Below are 19,171 nucleotides of genomic sequence, written 5' to 3'. Positions count from 1 at the left end.
TTCCTTTGCCTCTGTTGTTTTTCTTTCCCACAAAACAGGTTGAATTGGTAGATATGTAGTCAGTTCTCCATATCTGTGGCTTCCACATCCTCGGATACAACCAAGAGTGGATGGAAAAACAAACAACAAAAATCACAATACAACAAAAATGAAACAAATTTAAAAAAATACAGTATAACTAATTACATAGCGTTTACACTGTATTAGGTATTGTAAGTAATCTTGAGATGATTTAAAGTATATAGGAGGGTGTGCAGTGCATAGGCTATATGCAAATACTATGCCATTTTATGTTAGGGACTTGAGCATCAATAGATTTAGCTATCTGCAGGGTCCTAGAACCAATCCCCCATGCATATGGAGGGTCTTAAGCTATGCTAAAGATCCTACACTCAGGCCGTGCGTGGTGGCTCACGCCTGTAATCCTAGCTCTTGGGAGGCCGAGGCGGGCGGATTGCTCAAGGTCAGGAGTTCAAAACCAGCCTGAGCAAGAGCGAGACCCCGTCTCTACTATAAATAGAAAGAAATTAATTGGCCAACTGATATATATATAAAAAATTAGCCGGGCATGGTGGCTCATGCCTGTAGTCCTAGCTACTCGGGAGGCTGAGGCAGAAGGATCGCTCGAGCCCAGGAGTTTGAGGTTGCTGTGAGCTAGGCTGACGCCATGGCACTCACTCTAGCCTGGACAACAAAGCGAGACTCTGTCTCAAAAAAAAAAAAAAATCCTACACTCAGACCATCGCGGATGACAAAGGAAAGGAAGGGACGTGAAGGGAAGGGGAGGGCAGGGCAAGGGATTTACTCTTTACACTGACAGTTTCTAGCTACCTCATTTATAATCCTCTCAAGTAATAAGATATCCATTCTATAAGTGAAGTAAGAGGCTCACTGGTTAAATGACTTGTTCCCAATCTTATCTTTCTGTTTGGGGAAGTCTACCAAATGCATACGATCTCATTATCTCACTTTATTATTTACTAAAACCTCCTGTTCTTCCTCTCTTCCCAGTGTAGGAGTCATCGGCATTCTTCTCTCTCTTTCACCCTCACACTTAATTAGGTCTCTGCTTCCAGCTCATTCTGCCTTTTTAAATAACTTTACCCTCCTCCCCATTCCTGTTGCTGGTACCAAAGTCTGGGCTTAAATGGTGCTTGCTTGGACCTATTTCAATAATCTCCTTGTTAGTATCTCTGCATCCAATTTCCTCCCACTCCAATCTTTCCCCCACATGGCTGTTTTGTCCTTGTGGTATTTCTGAATGGCAAATCTGACAACATTACTCCTGTTAATGCACTCTCTTTCGCCCTTAAGTAAAAGTCCCTTGCCAGCTCTATCAGGATTTTCATGATTTGTTCCTTTCTCCTCTGTAGTAGTAGCTCCCTTTGCTCTCCCATTTGCATCCTACACACCAGCCATACTGAATGACTTACAGACTTTGAGTAGTCCCAGGTTTTCCTGTCTCCATGCTCTGTTTGTACTCTTTGCTCCACCGGGAGGGTTTACCTCTTGCAAGATGAACATCTCTCTTTCAAGATGTCACTCGGGTGTTTACTCCTCTCTTGTTTTCTCTTACACCAGCTCTGGAAATGTTGGTCATAACTTCCTACTAATCTACCTTTTACATATTTATATAATACTGTTTACCACACTGTGCCGCAAGTTTTTGGTTTTATATTTAACTTCGTTATTTGACTGTCATTTCTCCAATGTCACAAATTTTGTTCTCACTTTTACAAATGTTAATTTTATAAATTTTGTTCTTGTTGCATTCCTAATGTCTAGTTCTAAGCACGTTTTTGATTATTGAATGAATATTTCATTTCTTCCTTAAAATTAAAAAATTTTGTAAATTGTAAAATATTTTCAAAATTAAAACAAAGTCGATGAAAAGTATACGTGTCATTGGGAATGTGAACTGCTTCCTTCATTATAAGAGCAGGTAGGCTAGACGTGCTATAGTTGATAATTGGAGGATGGTTTGGAAGATAATTCGAAGAATGGACTTGCAAATAGATCCAAGAAACATTAAACCGTGTACTTTTTGTTTTGCAATTACTAATAGTTTTCCCTGCCCTTAAAAGTAGTCACTTTTTAGTAGTTTGAGATGGCTGATTAATTATCCTTCCTCCTATGGATTCTGAACAAGTACAAGATAGGAATTATTAAAATATCAGCAGATTCAAATTATGTTATCAGTTCTATTTCAGGTCCAGCTGAATTGGAGAATGCAAGTTGGACTTAATGACAAAAATCAAGTTTCCTACTTCACTTTTGCCTTGGATTTGGCTGAGTTGACCAGGCTTAGAAAACTGCAGGCCACAGGTGTTGAAGCTGAGGTAGGTGATGGGCTAGTGAGCATGGTGGAAAAGCCTTGGGGAAAAGCCTTGGGCTGCCTAAGAAGAGAAGATGAGGTGGCCAAATGTGGGCAGCAACCCTTCTCCACGTGGTCACAAAATCAGAGAAGATAGAACAGCGCTGGCACACTCTCAGTATCTCCCTGGGCTAAGGGAGAAGAGTTCAGGGAAAAGTAAGAGAACGCTCTTTCATAGTCCTGAAAGGGTTCATTTCTACTGTGTGGCACCACAACAGGGTGCCAGGAGAGAAAGGGGCTGGATCTTCCAAGGTAGGGTAACAGGACCCATCAATCTCTTAAACCTAGAGTCCCAGGACCTCAGAGATGTTCATTCAGGGAATTCCCCTTCCCAGAGACTGGATCTTGTAACCCCTTAGTAAAAAAATATAATGTGATTTTGTTTGCTTTCTTTCACCTAACACTTAGCATTTTATCATGATGATGGGTAGATTAATAACTGCTCCCGACAGGAAGGACATATGTGTTAATAGCATCGAAGCTTAATTATAAAGGAATTGTCAACTCAACACTCAGGTGAGTGCTCTGATGGGAAGAAGGACCCTCTGTGGATGACTGTGAATTATAAAGGACTTTTCCCTGCAATTTATGGAGTGCGCTGGACCATGTCATCTCAGCCCAGGTCAATCTGCAATTGCACATCCTGATGACGGTAAAGAGCAGTGACCTGGATGCAGCTACTGCCTGTGCTGCGAGTCCAGGGTGGCTGCACCCCGCTTAGTTCTGCATGCTTACACCCTCTGACATCCCTTTCAGCCCATGGAGTTTATGATCCTGATGATGCCTGGAGTGGAAATGACCTAAGAAAAATCCTTTGCTGGGCTCTGACCCATAATTTATTAATTCACAATTAGATTTATTTAGTTCTAGCTTAATTTATTTCAGGTCTGTGGGCTTGCATTCTTAAATGTGCTCCCTCGAAGTTGTGATGTATTTAATTTGACCAATTCTATGAATTATATAATGGTCAGGAGGAAAAAAGAAAGAGAGAAAAGTCATGGTTTGGAGGCAACAATGTCAAATGAATAGATCATATTTTCACACAGTGGGTCTGATTTTCTTAGTGGGTTTGGGCGGTCTTCTCAGAAGTAACATTCTCAACTGATGCTCAGAGCCCAAGGTGACCTACCATGGTCCAGAGTCCCCAAAAGCAGTGTTTTTCAACCTGACATGCACATGAATCACCAGATTGAGCAGGTCTGCATGGGATCGAAGGGCTGGCATTTCCAACAAGCCCCCAGGTGCCAGTGACTGAGCAGCAAGAACCTAAGTTACCAAGTCAAAACGCCAGCTCCCCAACTCATCACAATTCATTTTATTCCACAGCATGTTTAAGGGAATGTTATTCTCAGGAAGATGTTTGGGATTAAAATAATTAAAAAAAAAAAAACCCTGGAAAGTACACACATTTATGTATCTCTTCTTTTCATTAAATATATATCTGTTTGGCAAAAATGTTAGACTCTTTTGTACAAAAACAAAGCAAAAAAAAAAAAAAAAAAAAAAAAAACTAACCCCAAACCCTTGCAAATTGTAAATACCTGTAATAATTACAATGATGTAAACTTGGATGTCTGACAGCGTGACCATCCTGTGGAGACGGTGACACCAAACCCTTGGACAGCAAGAGCCCGTCACAGAGGCAGTCTATCAGAGATGGAGCGTGACTACTATTTCACCATTTGTGCTTTCAGCTAAGAGGCTGGGAGCGTGTGTGGAAATGAAGGCAGGTCTGGCCTGGGGCGGGGAGAGGAGATCCCAGACTAGCTAGCGAGGAGGAGGGAAGGTTGGTGACGGTCACAGTGCAGATGCAGAGTGGGCGTGGAACCTGGGGACTGTGTGTCTGCGAGACCCGGTGCTGGCGAGGGCTGCGATAAGGCAGCTGCTGCTGCTGCCCTTGGGACAAAGAGGAACAGGGTGAGGCCAAGGCAGGGAGGGTGGCGGGAGGAGACTTGAAAGCAGATCTCAATTCAAATGGAACTAGAGGTGTGCGCTGACCCTACAGAGAAGGGGAAGGAGGATGCTAGGCCGTTTCCTCTAGACACGGGCCTTGGGGCACTGCCCTCGGTCTGGCGGGCAGTCTGGGGCTGTTGGCTCCCTACAAGGAAGGAAGGAAGGAAGGAAGGAAGGAAGGAAGGAAGGAAGGAAGGAAGGAAGGAAGGAAGGCAGGCAGGCAGGCGTGGGATAGGGGCTGGGATGACGGGGCTCCTTGGCTCTCCGACTGGCGGTGGGCTTTTGCTCTTTCTTGTCCCACCAGCAGACTGCAGCAATGGGAAGTGACCTAAAAAGCCACGAAGCCTAGAAACGGAGGTCAGGGAGGTGAGCAAGATGCCAGGGTGGGGCCGAGAGACGCCAGGGCTAGAGGCGAGGCCGAAGGGAGTGTAGACCCACAGCTTCCTTTCACTCAAAGGAGGGTTCCAAGGCGTGGGCGTGTTTTCATTCCCTCTCTCCTGTTAGCTAGGTTTTCCAGTTTTGGAGAAGGCGCGTCCGGCCCGGCCACTTCAGTTACAGTCATAGACGAAGTCATAGTTGCTGGGCTCCTTGGGGATGGGCGGGGGCGCGTCTGGGATCTGGATGTTTTCCAGGTCCAGGAGGCGGAGCTTGATTTCCATGCTGAGCAGGGTGTCCAGGTCATTCCGAGTCAGGTCGCTCATCATGTCTTTCCCAAGCAGCGCATTCAGCCCGTCCGTCCAGATACAGTACTGGCGGGAAGGGAGGGGACAGCAATCACCACTGGTGACAATTACAGGAGCAGTAAAAATAGATACCATTTAGTGAATACTAACCCGTGCTAGGCTCTGTGCCGCGTGCTTTGCCTACAAAGTCAGTTCATATTCGCAACATCTCTAGAACGTTGACAATTCTGTTACCATCTATCTCTGTTTTACAGGTGAGGGAACTGAGGCACAGAGAAGCGAAATAACTGGGTAGTATGTGGAGTGGGTGGAATTTGAATCCAGGCAATTTGGCTCCTGGGCCTGCACCCTTTTCTGCAAAGAATGCGTCCCTACGTAGCGGCGAAGGGTTTGTGTTCTCCATGACCACGCAAGGTACTCCTCTGGGGCTTCCAGTCACAACGCACAGAGGTGCAGCAAAGTGCACATTGCCCCAACATCTGCAGGTAGAATCATCTCTTTGCCTGTTTGGGCTCTACAGTCTTATCTCTAACATCCCACCAGTGAGCCCATGACTTTAAGGTATTGGTGGAATCTATCCCAACACCCCTGGACTCAGCAGGTCAAGCTTGCTGTTTTGCTGCTTCCACTTGTGATTCCTAGTGCACTAGCTAGTTTCTGCCTGTACCTGATTCGTAGCACAGCCCCATTCCATCCTGGAGCCAATGGGAAATAGCCTTCTGCCATCCAACATCTGACAGCCAAAATAACTACAATTATTGGGTGATCCTAACGGGAGAGGGGTTGGCTACCTGTCTGGGGGACCTCCCTGCCCCGTCTCCAATTTCCCAGGGTTTCCCTCCACCACGTCTCTGGGGCCTGATCCCTGGGATGTCACCTGTGTTGGAAAGCCCTTCGGAGTACCCAACCAAGAGTTTGGTTCTTCTCCTTCCATAAAATTAACCATAGCCTTTTTAGACTATGAACTCCCGAGGGCTGGGGAAGAAACGGTGCCTTATTTATCTGAGTTCATGCCTTGCTCCTGTCAACTTCTCTCCCAGAGACTGGTCCTGCCCTGCCCTAGAAGGAGACTCGTGCTACCAGGTCAAAGAGCCAGCCTCTGCTGCCAGCACGGTAGAAAGCGGCCTGCGTCTGGATGCTGCGTTCCACTCACGCTAGGCTGGCCCTAGTCTTCCACAGGACTCTGTGACAGCAGCTGCTCTGCTCTTCTCACTGCACTGGGCTCCCTCCCAGCACGCACTCTAGATGCCCTCCTCTGCTGGCCTCGCTGGGTCAAGTGGCAATGCTAGACCCTACTGAGCCTATCTTTTGCACTGTGGTTATCTGCACTGTATTCCAGAATATGATGGCAGATATCAACACAAAAGTATCAAAAGTCTATTGCAAGTACTATATAAATCTTCAGTCACCATGACGTGATGGAAATCTACCATGTGCACATCAGTGGCACCAGTTTTTTAAGTCAAGGAGATGCATAATGGTTGCACTGTGAGATTCCTGTCTGAAGAGGGCAGTACTGAACTGTAGGGTTTTGGTTCTATTCATCCCTTGCCTATGTGATCTCAACCAATGCATCTAACCCACGTAAACATCGGCTTAGTGCTGAGGGATGGATCTCAGGAAACATGAGTGCCCTCGGGAATACCTTAGCTGGATTCTGAACATGTCTAACTATCTATTTCTTCATAAATAACGTTGGTAGAAATAGATACCTAGTTCCTACCTTGGAGATTCTGATCTTGTAGATCTGGGATGAGGAGACTTTATTTATACAAACTTCCCAGATAATTCTGATGAGCATCCAGGTATGGGTACCCCTGAACTCTGTACTCTCAAAGGCCCCCTCCAGCTCTGACACTGTTTTATGGTAAATCCCCCAGTCCTGGAGATTACTGCTCTTTGTACAGAGCCTTCCCAGCCTTGGCTAGCTTCCTGGATAGATTAATTTAACTGTGCAGATTAATTTAACTTCCTGTGCAGATTAATTTAACCCACAGGAACATTTCTATGGTGCTTTTCTTTTGAGAACAGCAGGCACAAAAAATTTTATTAAGAGTACAATCGACCAATAAATAAAAACCCTGTAGTACTGGATTTGAGTTGGAACCACCAGTATCAACTAATGATGCATTTTATCTTAAAAAAAATCATAACTCATTGCTGTATCCCCCCAAAAAATCTTAAGATGGTGGCCAATCAAGTAGTAATAAACACACCTTATGTCTAGATTCTGGTTACTAAATACCATTTCCTACTAAAAGTAACTAAGGCTCCACAGAGAAAAGGCAAGAAACATACAAGATGAACCTCAAGCATCACGTCATACCAGAAAGCCAGAAAATTATCAAATCTTGCCAAAAAGTTATCATAGGAGTCATGTCGACAGAACTCAGAAGCCAACCTGATGGTGTTTCTATTTGTCCCAGATAGGACAATTTAGACACTAATAATTACAAAAATGGAAACATATTGAGACACAAATGTTTAAAATGCATGACTTACTCAAACACCTTACAGAAACACCTCACTGGTCTTCTTTGAAAGATGCTTATGTATTTTGAAAACTGGTAAAGTGAATCAAGTATTTATCCTGTCTATCATATATAAATTATATAACTTTAGGGTAATCAAATAATTGATGAGGCCAGTTTCTCTTTATATATCCCAAAACTCTGTGAAGAAGGAATGACAGAAGTGGGATATCAACCTTTTGGAACCTCTGATGGACCCCAGGATCTGGGCAATGATCACCGGTGGCTGCTGATGTCCAAGAAAGAGAGGCAAGAAGACACCACAAAAGCATACACCACTGCTGCTGTTACCAAGTGAGCCTGGATTTGATTAATCCTCTAATTGTCAATTTATAAGAAATATAAGGGACATGGGACAGATGACTATATGAAATGATTTTGCAGGTTGTGGTGGGCAGAATAATACCTGCCATCCAAAGATGTCCAGAGTCTGCTCCCCAGAACCTGGAGTATGGCAGGTTCTGGGGCGAAGGAAATTAATGTTGCTATCAGCTGGCCTGAAAATGGAGAGATCTTAGATTATACAGGTGGGCACAGTGTAATCACAAGGGTCCTTGAAAGTGAGAGACAAAAACAGAAGAGGTGTCAGTGAGAAAAGTGGGAGGGAGATTTGGCTACAGAGGAGGCTGGAGCGACACGATGAGGGCTCAACCTGCTGCTGCTGGGGGTGGATGGAGGCCGAGGAATGGAGGCGGCCTCTAGACTCGGAAAAGGGAAGGGGATAGATTCTGCCCTAGGGCCTCCGGAATGGAACAAAGTCCTGCCTACACCTTGATTTCAACCCAGTAAGACCTGCACCTGACTTTTGACCTCCAGAATTGTTAAGATACCACATTTGTGTTGTTTAAAACTAACACTGAGTTTATGGTAGTTTTTTTACAGTAGCAAGAGTAAACTCAAATACAGTTATAATCAGCACATCTAGACTACTGGCAATGTTATAGGACTAACAACCTGGTTTTTTCAATAAATAAATTGTCAGGAGAAAACGCACATACTTATGGTTGTGAGAGAGAAAGAGAGGAACCTGTAGATTCAGAGAAACCTAAGAAACATGTCAACAAGCTGCAATGTATGGATCTTATTTGCATTCTGACTTGAACAAAAAATAGAAAGAGAAAAACGCAAATGAGACAATTGGAGAAATCTGGAAACAGATTGCACATGGTGGTATTAAAATCACCACATTATTAATTTATTTAGGTGTGATAATGGCATTGCAGTTATGTTTAAAAATTGACTATTATTGAGAGATGCATACAGGATATTTACAAATAAAATGATATGCTATCTGGATTTGCTTTAAAATAATCAGAGGTGGCAGCTGGGTGCTGGGAGAAGAGTGAGTGGGGGCATAGGTGAACCAGTTTGGCCGTGAGTTGATGATTGCAGAAGCTCAGTGAGGAAGGTGTGGGCTCAGTGCCTGCTCTGTCCCTTCATAGCTCCATCCTGCAGGGACTAAAGGAGGGGCTTCTGGAACAAGACTTCCAGGGTTCAAATCCCAGCTCCATCACTTACTCCTTGTGTGACCTTGGACATGTTTCTTAACCTCTCTGTCCCTTATTTTCCTATTTTATAAAATGAGGATACTATTCATTTGTTTCTCATAGAGTTATATAAAGATTAATGAGGTGAAATATATATATATATAACATGTTTATATTTATGCATATAAATATATATATAGCATTTAATGGTGCCTGGCAGAGAGCAAACCAGGCTAGTTATAATTACAGATGACCCTTGAACATAATGGGTTTGAACTGTGTGGGTCACTTATGGGTGGACTTTTTTCCAATAAAAGTTCTGCAGGGTGTGCCTGTGTCTCCTGCCTCCCCTTCTACCTCCTCCATCTCTTCCTCCTCTGCCACCTCTGACACAGCAAGACCAATCCCTCCTCTTCCTCCTCCTCCTCCTCAGCCTACTCAATGTGAAGACAATGACGACAAAGACCTGTATGATGATCCACTGCCTCTTAATGAATAGTAAATATAATTTCTTTCCCTCATGATTTTCTTAATAACATTTTCTTTTCTCTAGCTTACTTTATTGCAACAATATAATATAACATACAGAATACGTGTCCATCTACTGCTTATGCTATCTGTAGGTCAACAGTAGGTGATTAACGGCTAAGTTTTGGGGGAGTCCAAGGTTATACATGGGTTTTCAACTGCAGGGGTAGAAGGGTCAGTGCCCCAACCCTCGTGTTGTTCAAGGGTCAACTATGCTATTATTCTTTCTATTGTTGGGGTATTCAGTCCTGGGAGGCCTCTCTCCCCTCATTGATAAAATCTGTAATACAACTTTCTATTTTATGGAGTGATTATGAAAATAAAATGAGGTAATAGATAAGAAAGAGGTCTAAAGAAATTAAAAGTGTTCACGAGCATATGGCATTTTCCTCTTCACTGTATCTATAAGAAGTGGCAGATATGAGTAATAATCTGGCATTTCTGTGGCATTTATCCTTACCTGGAATTAATGTACACTGGGGAAAGCAGCCTTGTATAGATTTAAATCACATGCAAAGTTCTACTACTCTAAGTGGTTTTTCTACTCAGCTCTATACATCTTGAATATGGTGGCCTGTGCAGAACCACAATTTCATTTAAAAACAGAAACAGTAGGACACAGTATCTATTTTCAGAAAGATGAAGACAAAGTCTTACCCTTCAGCAAACTAAATGTCAAGTGACACAGAATTATATTTAAGCACCATTCTAAATGCAAGATTTGTGTCTAATCTTTTCTCTCTCTTTGGGATGTACAATTTTATTCAAAAGCTTCAAACCAGTGAAAACCAGATACTGAATAACTTCTAAATGAGCTACATGTCCTAGGGGAAACGGGGAACAACAGTCAGATTCTATTAAAATGTTCCCTTCCTTTCTAAAAGCTGTTTATGCAACCACATGCAAAACAAAAATTTCAATGGCATCATCTAAAAATAAGTTTCAAGCATGATGTTGGATTCCATTTTACAAAAGAAAGTTAAATCAACCATAACTGCTACTTTATCTTACAAATTCATTTTCCTAGACTTTTGCTAAATATTTTAAATATAGCTGACAGCGTGCTTCAAGAAGAGAAACAAATTACACATATAACAAGATGTCAAAAAGGAATAAAAACATCTTGAAAACAAAATCCTAACAGCAGAGACAGCCCTAAACCTCTCAAAATAGCTTAAAGAAACTTGGTAGAAACCCTAATTCATCAGATGTTTTGAAGAATAGACTAGTTTATCTTGGAAAAATCTAGACCAAAAACTAAATATGCAATGAAAACCAAAATTGTAACGAGGGCTCCTTCTTCCCCTGGATAGTCAATGATGTCTGTGCTGAGTTTGAGGCATTCTACATCCTTGTTCTTTACTGTGAGCTCTAGAGCAAGCTACCAGGAAGTTCAACCTGTTGTAACTGGCAGTTTTTCGAGAGGTTTCTAATCTATTCCAAGTCAACAAGATGCACCTTTGTCCATGATTCTTTTCCCCCGGCAGGCCTTTCTTTAACGAAAGCGAAATTTCTTCCTTGTCAGTGGTTTTCCAGAGAAAATGCAACCTTCTCTCCCACATGAACCCCACTGAGACCCTTACCTCATGCTTGTCGGGAGCGATGAAGTTCAGCTGGCAGTTTGAGTCGTACAAGATGGAGAAAGCAAGTTCAAGCACCTCCTACAAGAGATGAGAGAAAACACCACATTTGATTTTCAGTTACGAGTGGCTGCAGGGGGGCACGTGGGGTTGGGCCCACAGCCTGTCGTGACAGGAGGAGCGGCGAGAGGCTGCTGGGAGGAAGGGGCATGCTTTGCAAGGGTCCAGAATGATTCCTTCTCTCCATTCGGGGAAGGTCTGCATGGCCATCTCATTTAATTCTCACGACAGCCCATGTAGCAACTGTTATCACTGCCCTTCACGGAGAGGTTAGATGAGTGTCCAAGGCCACAGCCCCAAAGCTGTGTTCTTCTTCTGCCTTCAGCATCACCGTTCCAGCGAGACCACGAAAAACAGCAACCGGTCTCCCAATCAGCAGCAATGAAGGCTGCTCTAATTTCTATCACCCCAAAACAGAGGTATGAACTCCTAAGATGTGGAAGCTGCACTGGAGGTGAGGAGGCTTCTGGGTGAACCCAGCATCTTTATGTCTGTCTGTCTTTTGTTTTTTCAGCTACTGTGGAGCAAAGGCGACACAAAGCCTAGAGCTGATTCCACAGAGGCTACCGGGTACAAAGGAGAAGGATGGGCTCTAGGGACAGAATAGCTGAGCTCACACACTGGTGAGCACCACTGAGTGCAGACTGAGCCAGGCCCAAAGGACCCAGGACTGAGTGACATTTGTTTCAGTGCAGCCGAATGACCTTGCCAAGGCACTCAGTGCCACGTCTCATATGCACATTGAAACGCTTCCGGTGCCGGTGACAGGCACGGTGATCACTCTGGTCTGAGCGGACAGCGGAGCATGAGTCGCCAGCACATCTTAACTCCCTGATGGCTCCCAGTCTGCAGGGGAAGGGCCACGCGTCTCCACTCCAGTGCTCTTATCACAGGCGTCACAGCACCTCTTCCTTCTCTGTGCCTCTGTTAGGCACCACCGATGACCCCCGTCTCCCCTGCTGTGATCTGGGAGCTGCACTGCTCAGTGACTGCCCAGGAGGCGTTCCTTCTTGGGAGCCAGATCTCTCCGCTTTATTCTCCACCATAATATCCATCAGAGGATGTGTCTGTGGCCAGGGACTCACAGCAAGAATGCCCCAGAAAGAAGAGGGGCAGCAAAAAGATGAGGCCAATACCTCTAGATAGCAGAGTGTCAGTTGGATTAAAGCATTCTTCCATGGTGAACTCTGTAGACCCATGTTCTCATAACTGGATGCTCCCAGCTCCGGCACAGGCCCTCATCAGCTCTGTCTGGCTCTGGAGTCTGTCTGTGTCTGCCCCACCTCCAGCTTCCCTCGCTAAGGGGGGCAGCTCCTGTTCTGAGCTACACCTACCAGTATCTCACATGCAGATGGACTCCTTCCCCCGCCAGAAACAGACTCAAGTGGAGGAAAAAATGCCGAGTCACGGAATGGGAGCGATTCTACAAAAATACCCTCCTCATTTTTTTGCTCTTTTTCTTCCTTAGGCCTCCACTCAGGCCTGCCCAGTGCAGACAATAATGTCAAAAACAGAAGCTCGCCAAGACAGTGATTTTCCATTAAGTATGGCATCTGTTTCCGTAGCCATATCTTTTGGGCCTTTTAGTCTATAATTATAATGGTCATGGTTTTACCAGTGTTCCTGTAAATTTATATCATTTTGTTAAATCACTAAGGCAATACATATGAAGAACCAGGGATGCTACCCCAGGGGTTATTCCTAAAAAAACATTCAAAAGCAAGGAAAAGTTAAATATTATTATCTGTAAGAAGATGATGAAAAACTAAATCTCTCCCCACTTTGGGTATTAAAGACATCACAAATTAGGAACTGAGAGAAACGTATTTGGCCAACCATTCAGTAGGATAATTGTGAAGATCTGAGGTTTAAGCAAAGAAAAGTAGGAGAAATGAACACTACATACATACTGATCGTACCTGTGGGCAGAGCCTGGAAACCAGTATGTGAAGTGAAAATAATTATGTTAAGGTGCTGGGATCATAAATCATTATTTCTTCTTAAAACATTATTTTTTTCAATGAAATGTTATGCATTAATCTCATAAATTCATAAAAATTGTTCTCAGTTTAGGAACATTGATAAAAATGATGATTTCCTTACTCATCTTAGAGTCATTCATTAGGAAAACTCTCTGACTTACACTTGAGAGGTTGGAGAGAAAGGAGAGGACGGGCTTTGCTTTTGAACAACTAGTCAGGATCTTCCACGGCATGAGGGGCCCTTTGGAAGTGAGCTGGAAAAGGTGAAATCCACCCAGGCCACTCTGCAGGACACCTGCCTCTTTGTTTAGGGACATCACGTGACTGATCGTCCGCTCGCTCATGACAGCCAGTGTGAACACCACCACAGCCCAGACACGTGTTCTCAACTAGGTGATGAAGCCACTTGAGACCAGAGTGTCAGTGAGGCTATCGCTGTGACACTTTTTCTTTTGCATGGGGACAAAGAAAGAAGGGAAAGGAAGGGCGTGCGTGAGCCTTGGGCATTGCCCTTCTATGGCACATACCACTCAAGACGAGAACGGTCGGAACTGTCATGACCTAGATTTCTCGTAAACACAGGCAGGAAACAGGAAATTCGTGAGAATGTCAATTCCCACTTAAATTTCGCCAAGGCTGCCTGGGAGGGGGTGGAAGGAATTAATTCTCTGAACCGCATGCCTGCGTTTGAGGGTGCTCTCGCTTATAATGGGTTTTATTGACATCTCCGGCTCGCTGTCATTGAGTCACTGGTGAAGGTCAGCTCTTCAGCACTGGCAGCAGGGAGGCTGCAGAGCCAGGAGCGATGACACCTCTCCGGCTAACACTCCAGAAGCTGCCACCTGTCCAAACTGTCCACGAGGGACAGAGGCACCAGGTGGTTGTGGGGGAGACAGTCACAGATCTGTGCCTCCCAGGGGCTTCTTGCCGCCACACACCACAACGTCCACTCAGATAGCTAACGCTCTGGGGCTCTGCTGCTCACTGCGGAAGGGCTTTTATTCCCTCTGGATTTAATTCAGGGAACGATTATATCCAGGAGCAGCTTAGCTCCATCCTCTGTCCCACTGATGCCTACTTGCCACCTTGCCATGTGGAAGAAGGCTCGCACAGGCCAAGTTCTGGGGAGCTGAACATCGCCCCATGTCCTGGGGCCTCTGACTGCCCCTCCCCCAATCCCATACAACCCTTTGCCCTGGGACCAGTGGCAAGACATGCCGAGCCAGCAGATGCTCCGAGAGATGGTGCCTAGGTTCAGGGACTGCCTTCATCCACGGGTCCAATGAGGGACTGACTGAATACAAGAGTAGAGTTTTAGGAAACATTCTCAGTATACAGTGTTGGCTGCCAATCCTTACACCATTTGGGAATAAGTTAGCACATCTGGCCATTTTGCTCAGCATTCACTTAACTATGCTGGTTCTTCATCTATCCAGGTCACCTTGAGGGGAGAACATTTTGATGAAAGACACGGGCTATAACTTGGCATGTGTGTGGCTGCTAAATGTGGTCCTACAAACAGCACTGGATTTCGTAGCTATAGTGCACTGTTGCTCAGCTATATATCTATGAACATACATCAATATTTTGGAAGGCAAAAACCACTCGTTCATGTAGTACACTGCAGAGGAGATTGCCTTTCTCAGGCAGCTATACCTTTGTGGCCCTGATCTATCTTAGAGCTAGTAATTCCCCAGCCTATATTCTTCTCCCTGTCCCCATCTATCCCAGACTCAGAATTCAATGTCCCCCTATATTCAGAATTCAATGTCCCCAATCAGAGGATGCTTGTCACATGTGGAAAGGCCTTTTGTGCCTTTTCACAGACTGTTTCCTCCTCCTGGGAAGTCTCCCCCTCCCTTCCCCCCTGGCTGATTCCTGTTCAGAAGCTATGCTAGATGTCACCTCTCTGTGAGCCTTTCTCAACTTTCCCAGGCTCCCTCTGTGTTTAATTTTTTTGGGGGCACAGACACATCGATTTGTAATTCGCACAAATCTTATCTCCTGGATGCCCAGGGACAAGGGCCAGGTCATATTTATCTTTGGATTCATAGCACCGACACAGAGAAGACGTTCAGAACATTTACTGAGCGAATGGATGATGAATGAAGTAACCCTGAAACCCTTTGGTTAGGACCAGGATTTTCAAGCCGATTGAGGACATCAGCTTCTAGTAAAATATACTTCTTATTTCAGGCTTATCACACTGGAAAAAGAAGCTTGAATATAGCACATGGGAAGATGGAAGTTTTTCTTATGACAAATATACTCCCTTCTGAAGTAGTGGGATTTCGTGAGATCTTCTTTCTGGTGACTACATGATGACTGTTTCACTAAAAGCCCCAAATCCAGTGAGACAAGTACCAAGAATGCCCAGTTTGAAACACACAGCCACAAATCTACTTATTTTTTAAATTAGAGAGCTTGACTTTAGAATCCTGACTCCTTAAAAATCAAAGTCTTCCAACTGAATTCCATCTACTCATGAGAATTCTTTTCAAGTCTCAGTCAGAAATTTTTTAATCTCTCTGTGAAGAGCTCAGAACTCCTTGTCTCCACAGAGATCTGCCTGTTGCACGCACCTCTTTTAGACATGCTAGACTCTAAACTCCTGGGGGACGGGGCCACGTCTGCCCTGTTTGTATTCCATGCCTGGAGCTCACCCTGTCTCAGGCACTCCGTGCTGACTGAACAAATGCCTCTGCAGTAGACACTTCAAGGGAAAGGACCAGCTCCCTTCCTCTTTTTATTCCTAGGGCCCTGGGCAGGATCAGGCACATTAGCAGATATTGAATGGGTGAGGACTGCCAGTTACTAATCCTTTGCGATTAACAAAGCATCTCCTTTATGGATGCTAACGTCTCAGTTTGCCTTGCTCAGAGATTACGCTAACCAAAGCGTCCTGTGGCACAAAATGTCAGAAACTGCTCCCCACCAGCAACATGACTTGGTTGTTGCCCACCCACCATGCATTGACAGATCTCCTACAGATGCATTTTGGCCAACTCTCTTTTTAGGCTGCAGGTCTCCCACTTACTACCCAAACATTCCAGAGGTAGGGAGCAGGGGGCCTCTGGAGTACTGAGAAAGAGGTGTGGGGTGGGGCTGTTGAGGTGGGAGTACTGTGGCCTTCCTGTCTGCCTTTGATGGTTTGACAGGTGTATAAACATTATCAACATTATAATACAAGTAAATTTCATGTATATGCAAATGAAAGAGCCAGGCTGGTGGAAATACTGCCATTCTTACCCCTCAAGGCAGACTGGAAGAGCTCAGAGTGGCTACACTATCTGAGCCAGTGGACCCAAGAAGCAGCCTTCATCTGTAGTCTTATTTATCTCTTGACAGCAGTGTGCTCCATCTACCCATCATCCATCCATCCATCATCCACCCATCCATCATCCACCCATTCACTCATCCATCATCTATCTACCTATCCATTATCCATCCACCATCCATCCATCCAATATCCATTCATCCATCATCCACCCACCCACCACCCTCCATCCATCCATCACCCATCTATCCATCCATCCATCATCTATCCACTTATCCATCATATAACCATCTATCCATCCACCATCATCCATCCATCTTCATCCATCTAGCCATCATCAGCCATCCATTCCTCCATCCATCCATAATCCACTCATTCATCATCCATTCATCATCCACCTATCCACCCATCATGCATCCATCCATCATCATCTATCCATCTATTATTCATCCATCCATCCATCATCCATCTATCCATCCATCTTCATCCATCCATCTAACTATTATCCATGCATCCACCTATCCATCCATCATCAATCCATCCACAAGCCACCCACTCACATCCATTATCCATCCATCCATCCATCCTCATCCATCTATTCCTCCATCCATGCAACATCCATCCATTTAACGTTTTATGATTGTCATGACAATAAGGAAACTAAAAAGGCTGCAAAAATCATTTACTCAGTTTGTTTTGTTAGTCTCCTTTAAGAAAAGAGGAATCTGATACAAGAATATCCACATGTATCATATGCTCAAGTGAGATAATCTCCAGACCTATTTTGATGACTTGTGTCTTCTCTTGTTTTTTCTGTTAGTTAGGCTAGAAGTTTATCAATTTTATTAATCTTTTCAAGGAACCAGTTTTTAGTTTTGTTATTTTTCTCTACTGTTTTCAGTTTCATTGATTTCTACTCTAATTTTTATTATTCCTTTTCTTCTGCTTGCTTTAGGCTTAAATTGCTCTTCTTTCTTAGTGTCCTAAGCTGGAAACTTGATTGATTTTAGATCTTTTTTCTTTTCTAGTACAGTCATTCAATGCTATAAATTTCCCTCTAAGCACTGCCTTCACTGCATCCCAGACATTTTGATAATTGAATTTTCATTTTATTTGGTTTAAAACATTTTGTAATTTCTCTTGATACTTCTTGGAACTATAAGTTATTTAGAAGTGTATTGTTAAATTTCCAAATATTTGAGGGATTTTCCAGCTATCTCTCTGCTATTGATTTCTAGTTTAATTCCATTGTGATCTGAGAACATAGTTTGTATGATTGCTCTTCTTTTAAATTTATTAAGATGTGTTTTATGGCCCCAAATGTGGTCTATATTGGTGAATGTCTCCTGTGAGCTTGAGAAGAATGTGTATTTTACTGTTGTTGGGCGGATTATTCTATTAATGTCAATTAGATCAAGTTGATTAATGGTTTGGTTCAAGTCATCAATATTCTTTTTGATTTTCTGCCTGACTGATCTATTGATTACTGACAGAGGGATGTTGAAGTCTCCAAAATAACAATGGATTTGTCTGTTTCTCCTTTTGATTCTATCAGTTTCATAACTCATGTACTTTGATGCCTTTGTATTAATCTCAGAGATGCTTAAGATTGTTACATCTTCTTGGACACCTGACTCTCCATGTTCCAGAGTGATGTGTTACCTACAACTTCAGTTCTCTCTAATAGGTCCAAGAAAAGTTACTGATTTCCACTTTGCTCAGTGTCTACTTACTCTAAGGATGGGAGTGACAGCTCTCAAGCCTTTTACATTTTGGGGCTCCACACTTATTTTACATGATTCTCTCTGTCCCTACTCAGCAAGCTGGAGTCCTGGAAGCCTGCTTTGTTTCCAGGTACACTCCTCCTGGCCTTCCCTGGGTTACAGACTCCTCTTGCTGCCAATTTCCCCACATGGTTTTCTGCTCCACTCTAAGTGTTACAGAAGCATGGGGACCTCCTCAGCTTGAGCTGAGTAGAGCCAGTGCTCTCAGATAGCAGAAGGAATACCTGACATGCCAAGCATATGGTAATCCCTGCTGGTATTGAAGAAAGTCCGTCCTGCAAGAGGCAAACCATGAAAACTGGAGACTTAGCTGCTACAGTTAAAGATGCTCCTTTGGAATCCACTGAGCTGTAGAATGAGCCTCTTCACATCACAGGGAAGAGAGAAATGGAAACCTCCATGCGTGCCATGTAACAGACAATCCACAGATCCTGGCCTCTTAGACATGTCCTGACATCACTATGCTTGCCAAGTGATTGTATTATATGATAGTGTTGTGACAGGCTCAACAAAAAAGGGATTCCCAAGGACTTGAGGTGAGTCATACTTATGTAATTTAAGAAGCAAAGACTTTGCAATCAGCCTCTGTGGCTGTACTGCCGGCCCCTTGCCTTTCTGAACAGCACTTCCACAGTACTTTTGTTTTCCCTTAACCATAGACAGGGCCATCCTGCAAAGACACAGACTCTCCTTTGTCTTGTAACATTTGAAATTATACAGCAGGGACTGTTTATTTTAACTCTGATTGATAAATAGGATGTGTATCATTTGGCTGTCCCTCTTAAATACTGATGCTGGAAATAAAGAAGCAACCTATTTATCTATGTGACATTTTAGGTACCAAAATGTCTGGAGCATCCAGATAAATCTGCAGACTTTCATTCATGGATGGTATATATCACGAGCTGTCAAGAGGTATAGCAAAGAATTGG

At 43.9% G+C, this 19,171-nt stretch overlaps 1 protein-coding gene across 7 annotated transcripts in view; it reads right to left on the bottom strand.

The window, feature by feature from the left end:
* Positions 1 to 3,674: 3,674 nt before the first annotated feature.
* Positions 3,675 to 19,171, bottom strand: part of ELMO1 (engulfment and cell motility 1) — a 504,832-nt gene continuing 489,335 nt past the window's right edge. For all 7 annotated transcript variants that reach the window (XM_012777572.2, XM_076006306.1, XM_012777576.3 and 4 more), the window contains 2 exons: positions 11,140 to 11,217; positions 3,675 to 5,076 (listed from right to left, as the gene is read on the bottom strand). In XM_012777572.2, the coding sequence (XP_012633026.1) occupies positions 4,876 to 5,076; positions 11,140 to 11,217 (279 nt within the window). In that variant the 3' untranslated portion in view covers positions 3,675 to 4,875. The remainder of the gene's footprint in view (positions 5,077 to 11,139; positions 11,218 to 19,171) is intronic.

This window comes from Microcebus murinus, chromosome 9 (assembly GCF_040939455.1).
Source record: "Microcebus murinus isolate Inina chromosome 9, M.murinus_Inina_mat1.0, whole genome shotgun sequence".
Lineage (NCBI taxonomy): Eukaryota > Metazoa > Chordata > Mammalia > Primates > Cheirogaleidae > Microcebus > Microcebus murinus.
Note: the sequence above shows the minus strand (reverse complement) of the source record. Positions and strands in the feature narration are given on the sequence as shown.